General features: G+C 45.0%; 2 protein-coding genes across 6 annotated transcripts in view; one reads left to right on the forward strand and one right to left on the reverse strand.

The window, feature by feature from the left end:
• ANKRD42 (ankyrin repeat domain 42) overlaps positions 1-3,087 on the forward strand; it is an 18,923-nt gene extending 15,836 nt beyond the window's left edge. For 2 of the 3 annotated variants that reach the window (XM_009992845.2, XM_086622077.1), the window contains one exon: positions 2,958-3,087. In XM_009992845.2, the coding sequence (XP_009991147.1) occupies positions 2,958-3,053 (96 nt within the window). In that variant the 3' untranslated portion in view covers positions 3,054-3,087. Of the gene's footprint in view, positions 1-696; positions 757-2,957 lie in introns of all 3 variants that reach the window. The other variant, XM_086622068.1, reaches the window with a different exon arrangement.
• Positions 820-16,542, reverse strand: CCDC90B (coiled-coil domain containing 90B). Of its 3 annotated transcripts, none has more exons than XM_086622103.1 (9): positions 16,443-16,542; positions 14,655-14,774; positions 11,618-11,721; positions 8,988-9,089; positions 8,294-8,335; positions 8,143-8,214; positions 8,006-8,059; positions 7,330-7,444; positions 820-1,193 (listed from the first exon to the last, which is right to left on the reverse strand). In XM_086622103.1, the coding sequence occupies exons 1-9, from the start codon at positions 16,540-16,542 to the stop codon at positions 1,189-1,191; spliced, it is 714 nt and encodes a 237-aa protein (XP_086478229.1). In that variant the 3' UTR covers positions 820-1,188. The 3 variants fall into 3 exon arrangements, with proteins under 3 accessions (XP_086478229.1, XP_086478220.1, XP_086478234.1); XM_086622094.1 differs by lacking the exon at positions 820-1,193 and adding an exon at positions 5,831-6,156; XM_086622108.1 differs by lacking the exons at positions 820-1,193; positions 11,618-11,721; positions 16,443-16,542 and adding an exon at positions 5,831-6,156 and having other exon boundaries at positions 14,655-14,686.
• Positions 16,543-17,835: the final 1,293 nt, after the last annotated feature.

A 17,835-nucleotide genomic window follows, 5' to 3' on the forward strand; every position in this document is an offset into this window, starting at 1 on the left:
GGCATGGTGCTAGGAAATCATAGAATGGTTTAGGTTGGAAAGGACCTTAAAGATCATCTAGTTCCAACCCCCCTGCCATGGGCAGGGACACCTTCCCCTAGACCAGGTTGCTCAAAGCCTCATCCAACCTGGCCTTGAACACTTCCAGGGATGGGGCATCAACAATTTCTCTAGGCAACCTGTTCCAGTGCCTCACTACCCTCAATGTAAAAAATTTCTTTCTTTTATCTGATCAAACTCTACCCTCTTTCAATTTAAGTCCATTGCCCCTTGTCCTATCACTACACACCCTTGTAAAAAGTCCCTCTCCAGCTTTCCTGTAGGCCCTTGAAATGCTTGGAGTAAATGTGCTAGCAGCTTTTAGCTTGGGACACTGGAATGAGCCTTTGTCGCATCCTGACAGTGTCTCTGCTGTGAAAGGACATTGGTTTCCCTTTGTCCCCTGGCAGAGGAGCACTGATACTCTTCATCTTCATGTTAACAAAAGAGAGTGGGCTGATCCCTGGGTGCCTCCACGCTCCACATGCCGTGACTGACAGTTCATCTTGGCTGGTAGCTGATATCTGAGATGGACTGGTACTTCAGGAGGGGTGTTGTCAGGACCTCGAGGGTTACCCAGCCTGTGGGTTTGTAGGGTGCTGTAACACTCAAGGACACAGAGGCTTTCGTCCTCTAAATTTCTCTACTTTGTTACAGAGTACCACAAGTACCACAAAAATCACCACCAGCAAGTCTACTACGGCAAAATCACCACTAGTAAGTACATCTGTGATTAATAAAGTGAGTATCAATATGCAACAATCAATAGTATGGCAATAATCGTGTGCAACAATCAGTAGTACAGCAGTAACCAAGTAGGTATGTACTATGACAGCTTACTACAAACTTAGCATGAGTGAAGCAAACTAACCAACCGCTGATGGACTTGTGACTGATCACCTATAAGGATCTGCAACATCCGTATGAAGTGAATTAGATTTCAGAAGGGGCCAAACCATCCCAGAGGGAAGTTCACACTAATCCTAGAGGGGGATCGAACCATCCCCAGAAGAAGGGAGGACAAACTGAACCCCAAAAGTGGGCCCCGAGTCGGTCTCAATTCAAAGACCATCTGCATCACAGAGGCTGGCATCAGCGAGGCGTCCCTGGTGAGAGTCCACCATCTTGTAGAAAGTTTGTGTGGAGAATTCAGCCTGTTTAAGAAAGGAAAGGGAAAGGCATGGAAAATTCCCAGAGAGAGAGGCTGCATTTTGGGTTAAAAATTAACCCTTTTTATATCATAGAGACATAAGAGGGCGGCGGACACCACCAGTGCAAGCAGCCAACAGGATGCTGACGTTTCTAATTTTCTACTTTTCACCTGTAACAGCCAGGTGAAGATGATGAGCTTTCTGTTCTTTCAGACCATTCTTTTATTTTTCTAGACTATTTTCCACCTTTTCAGACAATAAGTTGCCTTTACAGCCCCTTGTTTTTGCGCTCATCGGTGGTGTCTCAGGATGCCTCTGATTTCTAGGTGCCACAGCTGTTCTTCAAAGAACCCAAGTGTACTTTTTGAGGGTGTTTCTGGTTCCCAAACTCACAGTTCCCAGGCTGGCAGACATTTCCTTTGCCAGTGTTTTTCAGCTGGCAGTTTCTTCTATTCAGTAATTTTCCCCTCCTGACCAGGCTGCCTTTCTGGCTGCTTAAATCAGGTGTCAGCCCCTGACCCCCACCTGTCATGGTTTGTAGCAATTGCAGCACATGTTGTAGGATGTTTCTTTTGCTTCAGAACTGGTTTGTTTTCCTCCCTTTTCCGTTAGACTGGGAAGTGAGTTGGTGGAGTACTGTAGTACTGTACTGTGTTGCTGTGTGCAGTGCCTGATTTCAGTGAGTGTTCCTGCGTGTCATCTGCTATCATCTTCATTATCAACCCTGCTGACCACAAAGAAGATGCAGATATGGACTGTCGATTGGCTTAGCAGGCAAAGACAGAAAAACTGTAGCTTTTTAAAAAATCAAATCTTAAGGATAGAGCAGAAGTTCTCATGCCAGCTTTGGGGACAAGACCGCTGGCATTTCGGACCTTTCTCTGCTATGTAACTCCCACAAACTGACACGACAGTCGAGACCCCGTTTTTCAGATCTTTGCCATCCAGTCCATCAGCAGCCTTGGGTGAGGCAGCTGAATTCCTCCTGCTATGGCTTGTGGGAACCCATTGCAGGTTCTTCCAAGAGTACAGCTGGTGGAAAAGGCTCATGGCCCTGCTGTTCTTGGTACTTCGCTGAACTTCGACCATTGCACCACCTTGACTGTGTAACTGTTTGTAGGGCCCCATTGTAATTAGGTGAGGACTCCAGTCACTGATAATGTGGGCAACTCGGATATAGCTCCTTCCTCTGCCTTGAGGAGCCCAGAAGACCCATCCCAGGGGGATGCTCTAACCAGCACGATGTCAGCTCTTCTGAGATGGACCCATACTCATTACCCTGCTTCCAGTGTGACCACTGTCATTCAGTATTCACTGGTCCAGAGGGAGTGAGTAAGAGAAAACAGCTTTATAAGCAGATTGTTAGGGCAGTCATGCAGGAGTGGACGCAATTTTTTACAGTGAAGGTGGTGAAACACTGGGACAGGTTGCCCAGAGAAGTTGTGGGTACCCTGTCTTTGGAAGTGTTCAAGGCCAGGTTGGATGAGGCTTTGGGCAACCTGGTGTAGTGGAGGGTGTCCCTGCCCATGGCAGGGGGGTTGGAACTAGATGATCTCTAAGGTCCCTTCCAACCCAAACCGTGCTATGATTCCATGAAATCTGACCCTGCTCTATCATCCCATGCCCTGGGACTACACTCTGCCCTCAGGTTCGGTTTGAACACAATATTCTGTGGCTACTCAAAGCCATACATTTTTAAATCCTGTCTTAGAAGGTAGCAGGTTTAAGTGATTGCTATTTAATGGCTGTGATGTCCTTTGTTTTCAGGAGGCTGAGACCATCTCCAAGTCTTGCAAAGAAAAGAAGAAAGTCAAGAAGAAACCAGCCTGCAGCCCTGGAGGAGTGTTTGTGAGGCTGCGGTGAGGAACAAGTCTCCGATGAGGGGCAGGCAGACTGAGGTGGAACGGCCATATTCTAGAGAATGCAGCCCAGCTCCACAGATGAGTTGTGGTTCACTGAATTTCACTGAACTGTTTCTTTAGCTCTCTGGGATAGAAAATATTTTCACATCACAGCAGCAGCATTTTTATTTGAAAAAAAAATAGTACAACTTCTCTTTCTATCCAGGTGGTAGTTTAGCAACAGCGTTGCAAATTACAAGGTGAAATTTCAGGAGTTAACTACAGCAATGTCATAGGTCCTACTAGGTCTGAGAAAAGTATCCCCATCTGTTTTGTACTTCTGCCTTCAAAAATAATAATAGTATTAATAAAAAAGCACCTTACCTCCTAAAATAATCAACTAGGACCTTCAGTGTGGAACCACAGTGCAGTATCTGGGAGAAGCACTTGCTCAGCTGCAGACAGATGCCAGGCCCCTCACTTTCCATTTTCAAGTCATTTCTAAACAAGCCAGGAAAACGTTCCTTTCATGAGGTGCCAGAGGAACTGCAGCGGAAGGCGTCTGAGTAACTCAGGGCTGCAGGATTCACTGTTAGGAGGCACACTGGGATCAGGAACAACAAGCCTCCATGCCTAAAACACATTTCATGACCACACGTATAAAGATTTTTCTCTCATCTGTGTGCTATTGTGAATTTCTTTTCTCTGTAAAGCCCTCATCGAGCGTATTTTGGGTTTTGATTTCAGTAAGAAATCCTGGCACTATAAGGCTAATTTGCTAGTTCTTGAGCCCTGATCTGTCCTCTAGTTACCACAGGAGACTCACTCTCTGAGAATTTCAAAGGTACTGAAGAAAAAAATCAACTTGTTTTTGCGTGCACAGACTGAGAGGCACCCCGAGTAACAGCGTAAGCCTTGTGTTAAAGAGGAGAAATTCAGACTCTGAAGCCCACTTCAGTAGGTAGGGGTTGGTGGTGGTGAAAAGGTGCAGTAGATGAGCTACTTCCTACATCACCATTGGTACTAAACTCTCATGTAGCAACAATGCCAAAGATCACCCTGAGTCATTCCACATCCAAAGGAGGGCAGTGAAGCTGGTGAAGGATCTGGAGCACAAGGCTTATGAGGAGCAGCTGAGGGAACTGAGGTCATTTAGCCTGGAGGAGGAGGCTGAGGGGAGACCTTATTGCTCTCTACAGCTACCTGAAAGGAGGCTGCAGCTGGATATCGGTCTCTTTTCCCAGGCAGCAAGGGACAGTACGAGAGGAAACATCCTCATGTTGCACCAGGAGAGGTTTAGATGGGCTATTAGGAAAAATTTCTTCACCGAAAGGGTCGTCAAGCACTGGAACAGGCTGCCCAGGGAAGTGGTTGAGTCACCATCCCTGGAGGTGTGTAAAAGATGTGTAGATGTGGTGCTTAGGGACATGGTTTAGAGGTGGACTAGGCAGTGTTAGGTTAATGGTTGGACTTGATGGTCTTCATGGACTCTTCCAACCTAAATAACTCTATGCTTCAGAGAACCTCAGAAATTGTTACAGCTTACAAGAAGATGGATTTGCACACGCAGCACTTACAACAGACACAGGTGGCTGCCTGCCACCTGCCGAGATCCTCGCTGCCAACACCTCTTTGACAAGCACACAGACAACAGAACGAGCAGCCTCAACTCCCAGAGTAACAGCACTGTGCCTGCTGTAAATGTCACATTTTCAGTCTGGTAGTCTGTATTCAATTATCCCAGATAGTCAGGTAGCAAACATAAGAAATTAATTTTATTTTCTTAAATGAAGATGATAAATAATTTAATGCACAGAATATAAGAATTGACCATAAAACTGCAATTAAAAAAATGCCACGCATCATACTACATACTCCTTAGCCCATAAAGGGCCTACTCTTAAAAGTTTAATCCAGAAAGGATTTTTTTTTTTAATTATTATTTTACTAAAAGAATCAAACTAAGCATATGCATTTGTACTCCAGAAGGTGTAACTGCTTCCATTTTGTAAGGCATCCACCTGTGATGTCCCATCTCTGCAACAAGAGTTGTGCAGGCCTTGCAGAAGGTGGAGGGATCACCAGCAGAAGTCAGGGGAGTCGGCATGTCCCACAGGATTACAGAACAGGTGGGAAGACGACAACCACCACCTCCACTGGCACCACTGAGATGCTGAGTGTTTCCATGTTACAAGCCAGATCCTATGCCCAGAAAATACATGAGGGTTTACTGGAAATACTCTGCGCTACTTGAAGGAAGGAGTTAAGAGCACTTGTCTGCCCCAGGGCTGTAGAGTTGCTGAGAGTGGAGGCATTTCCCCTTGGAAAGACAAAGACAGAGAAGTTCTCCCATTCCATTGACCTCTGAGGTTGGGAAATTGCAAGAGATACTAAAAAAAAACCCCAAAACTGTGGAGACATTTTAGCTCTACACGAGATTTTAAATTTATATAAACCAATTTTGAAGAAAAACAAGGATTCTTTAGTAAAGGCCTTGGAGTGTGTGTTTATATATAAATACAAATGCCCAAAGGGCCAGGCTTGAATCCATCAGAAAAAAAGAGGAACAGAATGAAGGCAAAAATCCAGATCCTATATTTAAGATGAATTTCCTTGGATCAGAGCAGATCTGTTGGAATCTGGCATTAGTATTCTCAATATGAGAATATTGAGAAACTTGGGAACTGCCCATTTCAAGGGCATATCAAATGTTTAATATTTCCATTTTTGGAAGAGCTGAGAGTGAGAATGTTTCGGTGAGAAAACTCCAAAAGAAAACACAATTAATTCTAAAACACATTAGGAAAGACTTTCTGATTCAGCATAAGAAGTCTTTTGAAATAAATCCAGTATCCAACGGGGCACAATGAAGTACTACTACTTGCTTACTTCCTCTCCAATTCTTTCGATTTTTAGTGTTACGTATTCAGATAATGTTTTTAGTGCACAGTAAGAACATCGAAACAAACAGGTACCAAAGTTATGTACAGCGCAAACATGATAGTCCAGCTGATGTTGCCTGGGTGGCCTTTCCTCCACCTGTACTTGATGTAGTCATTCCACTGACATCTACTTCCAGAACCTGTAAAATCCCAGTGCTATTGCTAAGCAGGTGAAAACCGAAGCTGTTAAAAAAACAAAAGAAAGGAAATAATTATCTGAATGCCAGAATTTATCACCTTCTCCATAGAGGAAATTAACTGCAAACAGATGGAAGAATGATAACAACTCTGGAGCAGGGCCTCCTAAACCTCCTGAACTGCTGCAGGTGTGACGGAATCATTTTGGAAGACGATGCCTTGTCTTAGCTGTAACATCCTGCACGGCAGCACTGCCCAGGCGGTGAGACAGGAGGGCAAATTCCGCAGCCTGAGGAACTAAGTTTTCGGGGACACATCCAGGTAACTACGCTGGGTATTACAGAGCACAATGGGCTACAGTAACTTTCGCTATCGTCACCCGTCTGCTGGGAATTGTGTTACAGGAGGGATGGCTGTGCCAGGGCTTGCATGAGCCGTAATTAAAATGATTTCCCACTGAACAAAATGACAATACACACCCCTGACACGACATCAGGCAGCACCTCTGAAGCCCGAGTTGTCTTTCAGATTTGTTAAGCTGCTGGTTCAATTAGTGTTAGAATAAAGCTCATCCTGTTTCCCTTTTAACTTGTTCCCACTTCCACATGTCATGTGTTACTCCCTTTTTATCCATGCTCCAACACAATAAGAATTCCACTGCTTATGTAGATATTGAGCAGACAATCTCAAATCAGACTGAAGTTTGTTCTGCTTGGCAGGGGAGAGTACCAGAACTGCCACACAAACCATGTGTCTGTGGGGGACTGAGTGGGAGGCAGAACTGGTCGCTCTCAGACTAGTCCCAAACATCAGCAACCTTTCAGGGTGACATAAATAAGCTCAGGAGAACTGTAGGAGCAACTCTGCCACATAAATGGCTGCCCTGCAGCAAGCAGAGCTGTTGTCAGACTAGACAAGGTATTTAGGCTTCTTTCCTACTCTTTAAAAAATAATTAAAAAGTCATATCCATGTTCCTCCTAATCCCAGTTCTGGGTGCAATCCTAGTCCAACTGCAGCAGTGTCCACATGTTCCCACCTTGTCTGTGTTCTCCGTCACATTTCTTTCAACTGGGGAGGATCCTGGCCCCCGAGTCCCAGCTATCTGCTGTTACACAACTGACTTCTTGAGTTCACTTTGCATATATTCTTGAATTAAAAAAAAATACTTACACATCCAAAATACAATACTGGTACTCACCTCCTTGCCTATTACATACCTGCCAAATAACGGATCGTATCAAGTTTATTGGATTCCATGAGCGTTTTTAAGGAAGCTATTTCGGTGTCAATTTTATTACTGATTTCAGAGATGACGCTGTTGGTACTCGAATCCTGAAACGTTAAAAGATGGCATACATGTGACAAAGATCTTTAGTCCTTCCAGCTTTGCAAAGCCAAACAAGAACACCACGCTACCAGCAACGAGAAAGAGAAACAAACGCCCAGCCTATCACTGAAGTAAAACCTGTAACTGGTAAGATACTTCCAAAGACACAGAACAGCATTCACTACAATCCAGGAAGAATATTGAAGAGGGAGACAGAAAAAGAGAAAACTCGGATCACACAGATTTCTGTCTCTGACACGCCAGCGCCTCCTGAAGGAGGCACTGTGCAGCACGCAGATAGTATCCTAAAATTCTTGCAAAACAAAGTGTTCAAGGCCAGGTTGGATGAGGCTTTGGGCAACCTGGTGTAGTGGAGGGTTTCCCTGCCCATGGCAAGGGGGTTGGAACTAGATGATCTTTGAGGTCTCTTCCAACTCAAACCATTCTATGATTCTAAGGGAGGAGACACTGAAGATGGGACATGCCCATCTTTGGCCTCTTAGACTCCAGTGCCTGCGAGCAACCTTGAGGACTTCCAGCCTGTGAAATATTTGCTGGATACTCACTTTCTTATGAAACTCCGTAGTTGCTTCCATCAGTTTCCTCTCCTGATCTGTGAACTGTGGATAAACAATAATTCACAATTGCAGTAAAGGAAAACAAGACACAGAACTGATGAAGGTGCCTTCATCGAGCAGCTTACCATATCCGTCACTCTGCTCCTTTCCAGGTTTATGTCCAGCTTGCTGTCGGCTCGGATTTTACCGGTCTCATTCTCCAAAGCAAAAAAGGATTATGAAAATAACGATTTACTCTCCCTAGTAGGGGCGCGTAGGTACTTGCTGTTTACTTACCATTAGCTGCTGTTTCACTTGATCCAATTCAACTTTCATTTTCTGGGTGCAGAGGAGAAAAAAACCCCAAAAAACGCTTTTACAAATTCAGAAAACTCCTGACCAAATTAATCAGTCATGTAAGCGTCACCACCACACACACGCAATTATTCTTCCATAATTTTTCTCCCAATGGGGCAATTTGTTCCTGATTAAATATCCTGGCTGGTGTGTTCAATTTATACAGCCATACACATCTGCTGGGAATTTTGCTCAGAAGAAAGGGATTATTTTGCAACGATGATGACCTTGTTATTCTGAGACTAAAGGCAGCAGAAAACCACCAAAATGCTGCCAAGCCGAAGTGAAACGTGTGGCAATCACCAGTTTAATTAAATTGCTGCGATCACACAGCTGACTACTCTCCCTGCACTGTCTGGTTAATGGTGACAAGGCTCTACTAGAACCACATTTAAATAAAAATACAGGAGACTACTCTAAGATGTGCAGATTTTTTTTTTCTTTACAGAACTGAGCAAGTCCTATCACATGAAATATGTTTTTGTGATCACAGAAGCTGTAACTTGCAAACACTTCAGCTCTGGTGAAAGTATCCGTAGTTACTTTTACATTCATATTTTGTTCCACAAAAACATACAACACGTATAAAGCAAGCTACATTACAATTTAACTGCTTAATTAAAAATATTAGTACCTCATTCTCTGCCCTCAAGTTTGCAAATTCGCTTTTCTCCAAGATGACCATGTCTTTTCGAATGGAGTCCAGATGTGCCATTATCTGCTGTAAAGTTATTTCCTTAGAAACAAGAAAACATACCGTCCGTTAAGGTGCGCGCTTTCTGGCACGTAAAGGAAAGTAAAGATTTTTTAGGTCTGAAATTATGAAATTAGGTACTGCAAAGCACAAAAACGGGGAGACTCTCCAGCAAGAAAGCGACAGAAACACAGGATTTTATAGCTGCAATTTGTTGGAAAGACTCAAGAGGTTTTGGTTTTGTTTTTTTTTTTTTTTTCTTTTTTTCTATTGCTTTACTACACTAACTGTGAATATGAGCGGAAAAGCCAGAGGTATTAGTGCAAGCAGCTGCGAAATAACTACAGTAAATAAACTATGCTATGAAATAAACTAGAGATTAGTCCTTCATTCACTTCCACTTCCAATGAACGCTTGGTAGCCAACGAAGCATTAATTGTTGGTTTGAATCCAGTTCCTGAATAAGCACCTCTGTCTCTTGCCCACAAAGTTATCAAAAGCCAAAGACTTAATGACATGAATATCACACCATCCTCTCGGCGTTAGTGTGAGACACACTAGTAAAATGTGAAAAAAGTCTTCCTGGTGTTTTGACTAACAAGTTCACAATTCAACTGCTATTTACAAACTACAGAGTGTTAAAAAAAAAAAGGAAGAAACTTTGTATTTTAGAATCTTGAAAGCAACACTCTTTTAGCTAGCACAAGGAAGTCACCCTCCTGCTCAGCTCGGAAGATGATCCGTCTCTGTGAGATTCTGCTTTTGCAGCCGAGAGCCAGCAAAACGCAGAGCTCTCCCTCAGATTACCAGCAAACAGTGTTTCTCAGATCCAATGTTGAACTGAATTGGTTAAAACATGCCCTGACCCAACTTCCCCTCACGTCTGACTGCCCTGTTGAACACAAGGAATTTTTCACAATTCCTGGGAAAGCGTTTACACTGAGGAGCTAATTTGCCTCACCCCATCTTAAAACATTCAGTCTCAACACTGACCACATGACAAGACCCAGTGTTTCTGTCTAACCCGATTTCGTGCAAATTCTGTTCGGGATACTGACTTTCTTTACATGCAATAACAGGATTTTCAAAAAGAAAGGTTTCCATTTTGATGAAAAAAAAATAGAGACACAAGTTCTTGTCTTCTTCTGAGATTTATAGGAAAAAAAGCTGGATAACTTTTATTAAGAATAAATGCCAGTAAGATGAAAATTTGTTAGAAGTAAGGCTCAGCAGTTTAAACAAAGTCCTGATGAATGCTTAACTCCGTTAATTCGCTGAAGAAGAACAGCACCTCATTCCAGCTTGCACAGCCTTCCTGAGTAGTTATGAAAACCATGACTGTGCATCCCACCCTTATCATCCTGGCCCACACGTCCAGCCTACAAGAAAAACTGAAGTTCTTTCTATTTTGGCAATTTGTTACAGCAAAACTTGTCACCACTTCTATTACCAACAGAGACATCAGCCACGCTGCTTCACTGACTCACTGCCTCCAGGTGTGCCCACCAACACAATAACTGGAGTTATCCGAGCGGAGGAGATGCCTGGACACGGTGCTTGAGCGCAGGCTGAGGTGTTCACCAGACCAGCGCAAGCATCGAGGCTGATAACAACAACTAAATAATTCAGAGCCCACTTGCTGTCCCTCAGGGCAAGTGACATGCCACGGAACATGTCCAGGTGGCTAAAAACTCCTCCTCCTAAATCAAGGTGGCTCTGTCCACTCCACCTGGCAGGAACAGTTCCTGGCCCTGGACCTTCACATAAATTGTGCCCAGGCCAGGGAGACTGAGAGCTGGCACGGGGCAAAATCAGGTCAAGGTGCCACAGCAACCGTTGGATGCTCTAGACAACTGTGTGGTGGTGTTCGTGCCCATGCCCCAGCCACGTTTAGCTCCAACTACAGATGTAGCTTTAAGGACTGAAAAGCAGAAGTAAAATCGTGACATAGTTTTAATACTAGTTTTCAGTTTAGGAACAAGCAAATAGGACAAATACCGGGTATCTGTGGACAAAGCTGACATCTTTACTAACGTTCCAAACCTGACAATTTTCTGTATTTTAGGTGGTTTTGTTTTCTCAGGAACCCCTCCTTGAATCTCTCTGCTGCCCTTAACGGTTGTAAAGCACAGTTAAAATTGTGGTTTGACCTCATTCTCTGCATTACGCTTAGACATTGTGGCTGCTTTTGGAAAACACTCCTGTGAGATGGAAGGTTTAAGACATTACTGTTCTTAATCTCACCTTGAAACTTAGGAAAAATTATCTCGGTAAAATGTTTATAGTTATAGAGTTGCTCTCTTGTCTTTTAAACGTGCAAGAAATTTTTCACTCTGAGGGTAGTGAGGCACTGGAACAGGTTGCCCAGAGAAGTTGTGGATGCCCCATTTCTGGAAGTGTTCAAGGCCAGGTTGGATGAGGCTTTGGGCAACCTGGTGTAGTGGAAGGTTTCCCTGCCCATGGCAGGGGGGCTGGAACTAGATGATCTTTGAGGTCCTTTCCAACCCAAACCATTCTATGATTCTACAGTTACACAACATGTGTACGTAACACCACAGATGACTTTTTACCTGCTGAGCCTGTGTAACCATATCCTTATAGACTGTGTCTAAGCTGACATTCGACAGGGTTATTAACGCCGATACGATGGTCTCCGCTTGCTCCTTCCCAAAGCCTAGAAGACATTTGAAGGATAACAAGTTTGGGTAACATTAGAAAAAGCTGGATGAAGAGCAAAGCGAGAGGTACGTAATAAACTGGGACACTCCAGTGCTGTACCTAACTACAGTGGCAAATGGGAAGTCACATAATTATTGAAAACTGACAGCGAGGAGCCAGTAAGTGTGATTTAATCAGCAAAAACACAGACTTAATGCTGCAAAAACCTGAAGCACGTTAACTTTTAATATACTGAAGTACTCCACACACGCAGCTGCCAGGAGGACACAATTTCGGTGCAATGTTTAACTTTTCATATATTGTAAAAATAATTCAGCAAAGTTTTACTTTATAAGGAACTTTCCCGAATTCTGTTAAAACCAAACTTACCTTGAGCTACAAAGCACGCATCCCAAAAAATAATAAATTTAGAAGGCAAGTCTGCACACATTGAAATTGTTGTGCACAGGTACAAACACATGCAAAACTGATTTTAAATCTGCTGCATGCATTGCCTGCAGAATGAATTCAAACTAAGATTTTTGCTTCCTGGTAATAACAATTACACTTTGTCCATAGCTTGGTGCAATTCTGAAGTGTTAAAGATGATGCATTATCAATAGTGGGGGGAAAAAACCCAAACAAACAGCTGTCATATTAGCCACATCTAGTGCTGAGAGCTTTAGCCCTAAAGATTTATTTCCAGCAGTCTCACTGATGTGTTCTATTTCAGTTGACCCATTTTATAAAGTGAGATCAATTAATTTTTTGTTGAAAAATGCTTTCAGGGCAAAGAGAAATACGCCGCTGCTCCCTTCTAAAATACCACTACTCTCAAGGTGCCCCGCTGGTTTACATTACTACAAAGCTATGCATGCTTTACAACAGCTTCCTGCCACGACGAGGTGTGACAGCATCGCTTCAGTTCCGCTGAATTCTCAGGGTTACGTAGGTTTTTGCCAATCCGTTATTTTCTTCTTCCTCTACAGCAGGAACCATTCTTGTTGCATGGAAGTGTAGAAAATGTGGAGAAATTCATATAAGCAAGAGAATGGAGCCTGAAAACAGCCTGCAGCAAGTCTGAGAAAAACTAAATGTCTCTCACTTCTGTGGTATGTGAAGGTTTTACCTACAGAGCCCTGTCCCTGTAGGACTGAAGTATTTGTAGAAGTTATGGAACAAACTAAACTGAGCAACACCATAGTGTGTGAGCACCAGGCTTCTAAAGGAACTTGGAGAAGAAGTTGCTGAACTAGCTCTGAGGAAAAGCAACATCTCACAGCCTACCTAGGTTACCTGAGGACTGAAAAATGGCAAATGCAGTGTCAGTTTTTAAAAACAGTTCCAGAAGAGACGTAGGGAACTACAGGCTGGCAAGTCTGGCATGCATGAAAAAACTCCACCTTGTTAATGCACTATTAGGAGTCTTCTAACCACTAATACATATTATTATTAGACCCAAATAGTGAAAAACATCCTAACCTCAGTTTGGATAAAGTTCCAACTGTCACTTAGGAGACAGATCTCCGGATTTCAAAAGGCAGTTGCTAGTCTGATGAAGATAGCAGCTCAATGCTTAGTAGGGATCAATAAAGTGAACCAAACCCTTTGGAATTATTCAGAAAAGGAGGAGAGAACAAAACAGATGCGACATTATGTCACTGTTCAAACCCATGCCATGTTCAGTTGTCAAACTGTGCCGGCAGCTCTGTTTCCTCCCCTTTGAAACAGGATGTGAGAGACGTGGAAAAGATTCACAGAAAGGCATCATGAATGATCAGAAGTATGGAAAAGCTACTGCTGAAGGAAAAATTCAACAAGCTAAGATTCTTCTGTTTGAGAAGAACGATGGGGGAATATGACAGAAGTTTACATAATCATGAGTGACACGAGGGAACGTTCATTCCCTCTTCCCACAAGAGAGCTGAGCGGGCATCAAGTTAACCTTACAGAAGCCAGATTCCACATAAACGAAAGGAATGGATGTGTGAAAATCAATGAGAAAGGATGTTTTGGGTACTAAGTGGTTTATGGCAGTTCAGGGACTGAATAATCTTGTGAAAAGAATTCCACTGAAGGCTACTAAAACTTGTAGCTGACCCAAAATACCTCCAGGGGGAAAAGCACTGGAGGCTTAGAAAGTACAAGAGGACGTGTCACATACATCTGCCCCTTGTGACACTCCTCTGTGCAGCAGGCACTGACCCACAGCTGCTGTCAGAAGACAGGGCCAGACGGACCTTTCGTACAAAGCAGAAGTGCAGGTATTGAGAACGTATCACGGCACTGCGCTGCTGCAAATACTTCTAGTCAGAAAAAAACCTTAAATTACTGTTGGCAGGCCAATAGAAGGAACTTCTATTAAAGCTTCTCTTTTTGCTAGAAAACAGTTCTTTAACTGTTATTCTTACTCTACACTTGTTAACTGTATCATCTTCCTCGGCTGGAAGACTACAGAAACTTGCCTACAGCGACAAATAAGGCAACAGGACAAGGGGCAACAGATTTAAGCTGTGAGAGGGAAGATTTAGATTAGGTCTAAGGAAGAAATTCTTCACTCTGAGGGTGGTGAGGCACTGGAACAGGTTGCCCAGAGAAGCTGTAGATGCCCCATCCCTGGAGGTGTTCAAGGCCAGGTTGGATGAGGCTTTGAGCAACCTGGTGTAGTGCAGGGTGGCCCTGCCCATGGCAGGGGGGTTGGAACTAGATGATCTTTGAGGTCCCTTCCAACCCAAACCATTCTATGATTCCATGAAATCTAACATCATAGTTATTTGTGTGGTTACAGAGGCATCAAACAGTGTCAGGTGCCTCTCCTTCATCAGCCTCCTCGAGAGGCTGCCAAAACATTTTATATCACAAAGTACTGGTACTTCAGGAAAACCGATAGCACTCAAAGTTTCAGTACTTCAAGTTTCCCTTTGAATTATTTTATCAGATATGACTTACCATGGGCTTCGAGATCCTGCACTAAAGCATGGGTATCAAAAGTTACCTTCCTCTGCTCCAGGGGCGTGATTTCAACTCGTCTGACATCATATGACTTTCTAATGAGTGTGGCAGCAAAACCTGGAAGTGACAACGTGTGATTTAAACTTAATCTGATTGATTCATCATGCAACACAAGAATTTTAATTTCTTTCATCATAGCAAAGCTGCATGGATGTTGTGACAAAAAGCTGGATCCTTTTGATAGCGTGGTTAGAGCACCAGTCAGAATCCATCAGCTCCTTTTCCAGAGGAAATCTATACCACCGCAACCAATTGGTTTGTAATATTTGAGAAATATAATTTAAATCACATTTCTACTTTTAAAACATCAACGGTTCTTACACACTGGCAGTTTCTGCTGGCTACAGCTAACATAATTCATTTGGTTCTTCACAGAATCCCTCAATCACGTTCCTTTACACTTTCTACTACTACTATCCTTTCCAGCAATGAGAGTGGCATGTGTAAAGATAAAGCTACGGATTTTTTTTAGAAAGTTATGCAAATGCAACATTCAGAATGAATTTGTTGGTTCAAAGGGATATGATGTTTGTACCCAATACCTCAGAAATAGGTATTAGTTAAAGATCTCCCCTGTTTATTATGTGAATGCTTTCCCACAACACATTCCGCTGCTTCTCCCCCTTTACTTCAAGCATATTTTTCCCTTAATCTTATCTTTGTGAAGCCTTGCACATTACAGTTTCCATTCTGAAAGATTCTTTGCTATCTAAAAAGCCCTGCTACTTCTAAATCCATGCTTATTCCAAACCTTTCCTGCTGCTGGCTCTCTACTTAACCAAAACATTGTTCTGTGTCTTATCTAGACCTTTACTCCAAAGCTTTGTATCATTTAAACAACAGGGAAGTTCTATTGTGTCACTGCTAGACAAATCAAGTTATGTGCTAGCTCAGGTCTCCTCTAAAGAAGTGACTCTATCTGAGCCAGCTGTAGTACCCAAAATCTGTGTAAGATTAAAGAGACAAAGGAAAGATTTCTGTTTAAGTGCATGAACCCCGAATACCATGTACGAACATTTTAAAATAACTCTAAAATTTACTGTGGAACAGAACATTCTTTTTTCACTGAGCCATAACAGCTTTTAAACACAGATCTTTGTCCTCTAAATGCATTAGTCGATTTTTTTTTCCCATTGAACATATATATTGTAGAGACACTCTCTCGGAAAAACTAATCATAGAATCATTTGGTTGGAAGAGACCCCCAAGATCATCGAGTCCAAGCCCTCACCCTGCACTGTCAGGGGCCCTAAATCCCTAATATCACAGCATGAAGCTGTCGATCGCCTACACGCGCTGTTTTCTTTCCTATCGCGTCGCTCCTGGATTGACCGGATGCACAGCTCTCGGCCCAAAGCCGTCTTCCAACTCGTGCTCCCAAGGACGGTACCCCAGACCGCTCTGCGATGTCTTTTCGCGCCCCTCGCCACCGCCCCTCGCTCCTCCCGCCCCACGACACCCTCTGCCAGCCCCCACAAGCCACTCCTGCCCCCGTACCGCACCCCTCGGCCGGGGCTCGTTCCAGCGCCAAAGGCGTTCTGCGCTCGTTCTGCGCTCCGTCACACCGCCCCGGGGACGGGGACCCACGGTCGCCCTCGGGCGAGCAGCCCCGCCCGCCAGCGCAGCCCCAGCGCAGCCCCCGAGGCCGACGTTATCCCCTCCCACAGCGGGCAGCCGGCTCCCAGCGCGGGAAGGGGCCGAGCGCGGCCTCCCGGTGCCTCTCACCTCTCCGAGGAGCCGGAGGCAGCGGGGCCCGGAGCGGGGCCGGCCGGGAGCCGCCGCCGCCCCAGGCGCCGAGCGCGGCGCCCCACCGAGCGCCCCTCATGGCGGCGCGAGCCCGCCGCTTCCGCCCTGCGCCGCCGGCCGCTACTCGCCGCACCCACTACGCAAGCGCTGCCGTGACCCTTTTCCGGTCGAGCCCCGCGAGGCATGCTGGGTACTGTAGTCCTCGGGGCGCAGGGAAAGGGCCCGGTTGAGCGCAGCGCCGCCATGCGGAGGGGAGGAGTGACGGCGCCTGCTGCGCATGCGCACTTCGCACCGCTGCCGGCGAGGGGCAGCGCAGCCGCCATGTTCTTTGTCAGGGAGCGGTCGCGGCTCATTCCTCGGCGCTTATAAGCTCAAATCGCCGCCAGCAGCGTGGCCGCTTCCGCCCGCCGGCGTTTCGCGGAGCTCGGCTGAGGCTCGGCGGTGTGCAGGGGCCGATCTGCGGCAAATCGGTCGGGATTGGTCGGGGCTTTAGGCCAGTGACGGTAGCGAGTGGTCTGGTCTGTGGTGCAGTGGCGTGTGTGAAAGGTGTTGATGCCTGTCCAGAGCCAAAACGAACAGACAAGAGTTAAAGCACCCGCAGAACACAGTGGGTAGAGGAGGAGGTTGGAAAAAAATCTGCGGGCTGCTCTTCCTTGGAAAGTGTACAGAGAAGGGATAACCACAGAGGCCTGTGTCAGTGCGCTGGTCCAAGGGATGTGCTCTGGCACAGCCCAGAAATGGAAAAACATCACTGGAGATTAGAGTAAAGGACACCTGACTTTGCTGTCAGACAGCGTGTGCGTGCGAGGGGAGGTTTGCCATAACGTATCTGTCTGGCTGAAGGAACTCGTGAAGGTGTGGCTGGATCTGTGCTCCGTTGTGGAGCAGCAGCCAGGCAGCCTTGGGGCCAGCTGAGCTGCTTGTGTGCCTTGTCAGCCTGATGGAGCATCTTTGAAGTGTATGTGTGAATCTGGGAAGTGCTTTGAATATTCCACAGAGAGTGCTCAAACTGAAGTTTGAGTAAGACGGACCTCTTAATCTAGCCAAGCACAGGAGACCTTGTCAAAGAGTGTCTTTGTAAGTGCCCTGACACTGCTTGCCTTCAGGCCAGAATGATTTGTGGGTGGGCAGAGTCCAGAGAAAAAGCTGGTGGCCTACGGTGAGCAATACAGAATTCAGAGCAGATCTGTATAGATGCAGACGTGGAACATCCATGCAAGCAGTATAAACAGGCAAATTCAGCTCTGGAGACTGCAAACCTATTGACTAAAACCGCAGGGTTTGGTGACATAAGGGCTGAGCATTCACTGCACACACACAATCCCAAGACAGACTTTGGGAAGAGAAAACAGCTCTGGATTTCTCTTAGATA

This window comes from Tauraco erythrolophus, chromosome 1 (genome assembly GCF_009769465.1).
Source record: "Tauraco erythrolophus isolate bTauEry1 chromosome 1, bTauEry1.pri, whole genome shotgun sequence".
Classification (NCBI taxonomy): domain Eukaryota; kingdom Metazoa; phylum Chordata; class Aves; order Musophagiformes; family Musophagidae; genus Tauraco; species Tauraco erythrolophus.

Excerpts from the sequence above, each read along its gene's own strand:
- CCDC90B (XM_086622094.1), bottom strand. The coding sequence starts at position 16,542 with ATGAGGGGCGCTCGGTGGGGCGCCGCGCTCGGCGCCTGGGGCGGCGGC. Across the intron at positions 11,722-14,654 it reads GCAGGATCTCGAAGCCCATG|GCTTTGGGAAGGAGCAAGCG; the intron begins GTAAGTCATATC and ends AATGTCTTCTAG. Across the intron at positions 8,060-8,142 it reads GGAGCAGAGTGACGGATATG|TTCACAGATCAGGAGAGGAA; the intron begins GTAAGCTGCTCG and ends GTTTATCCACAG.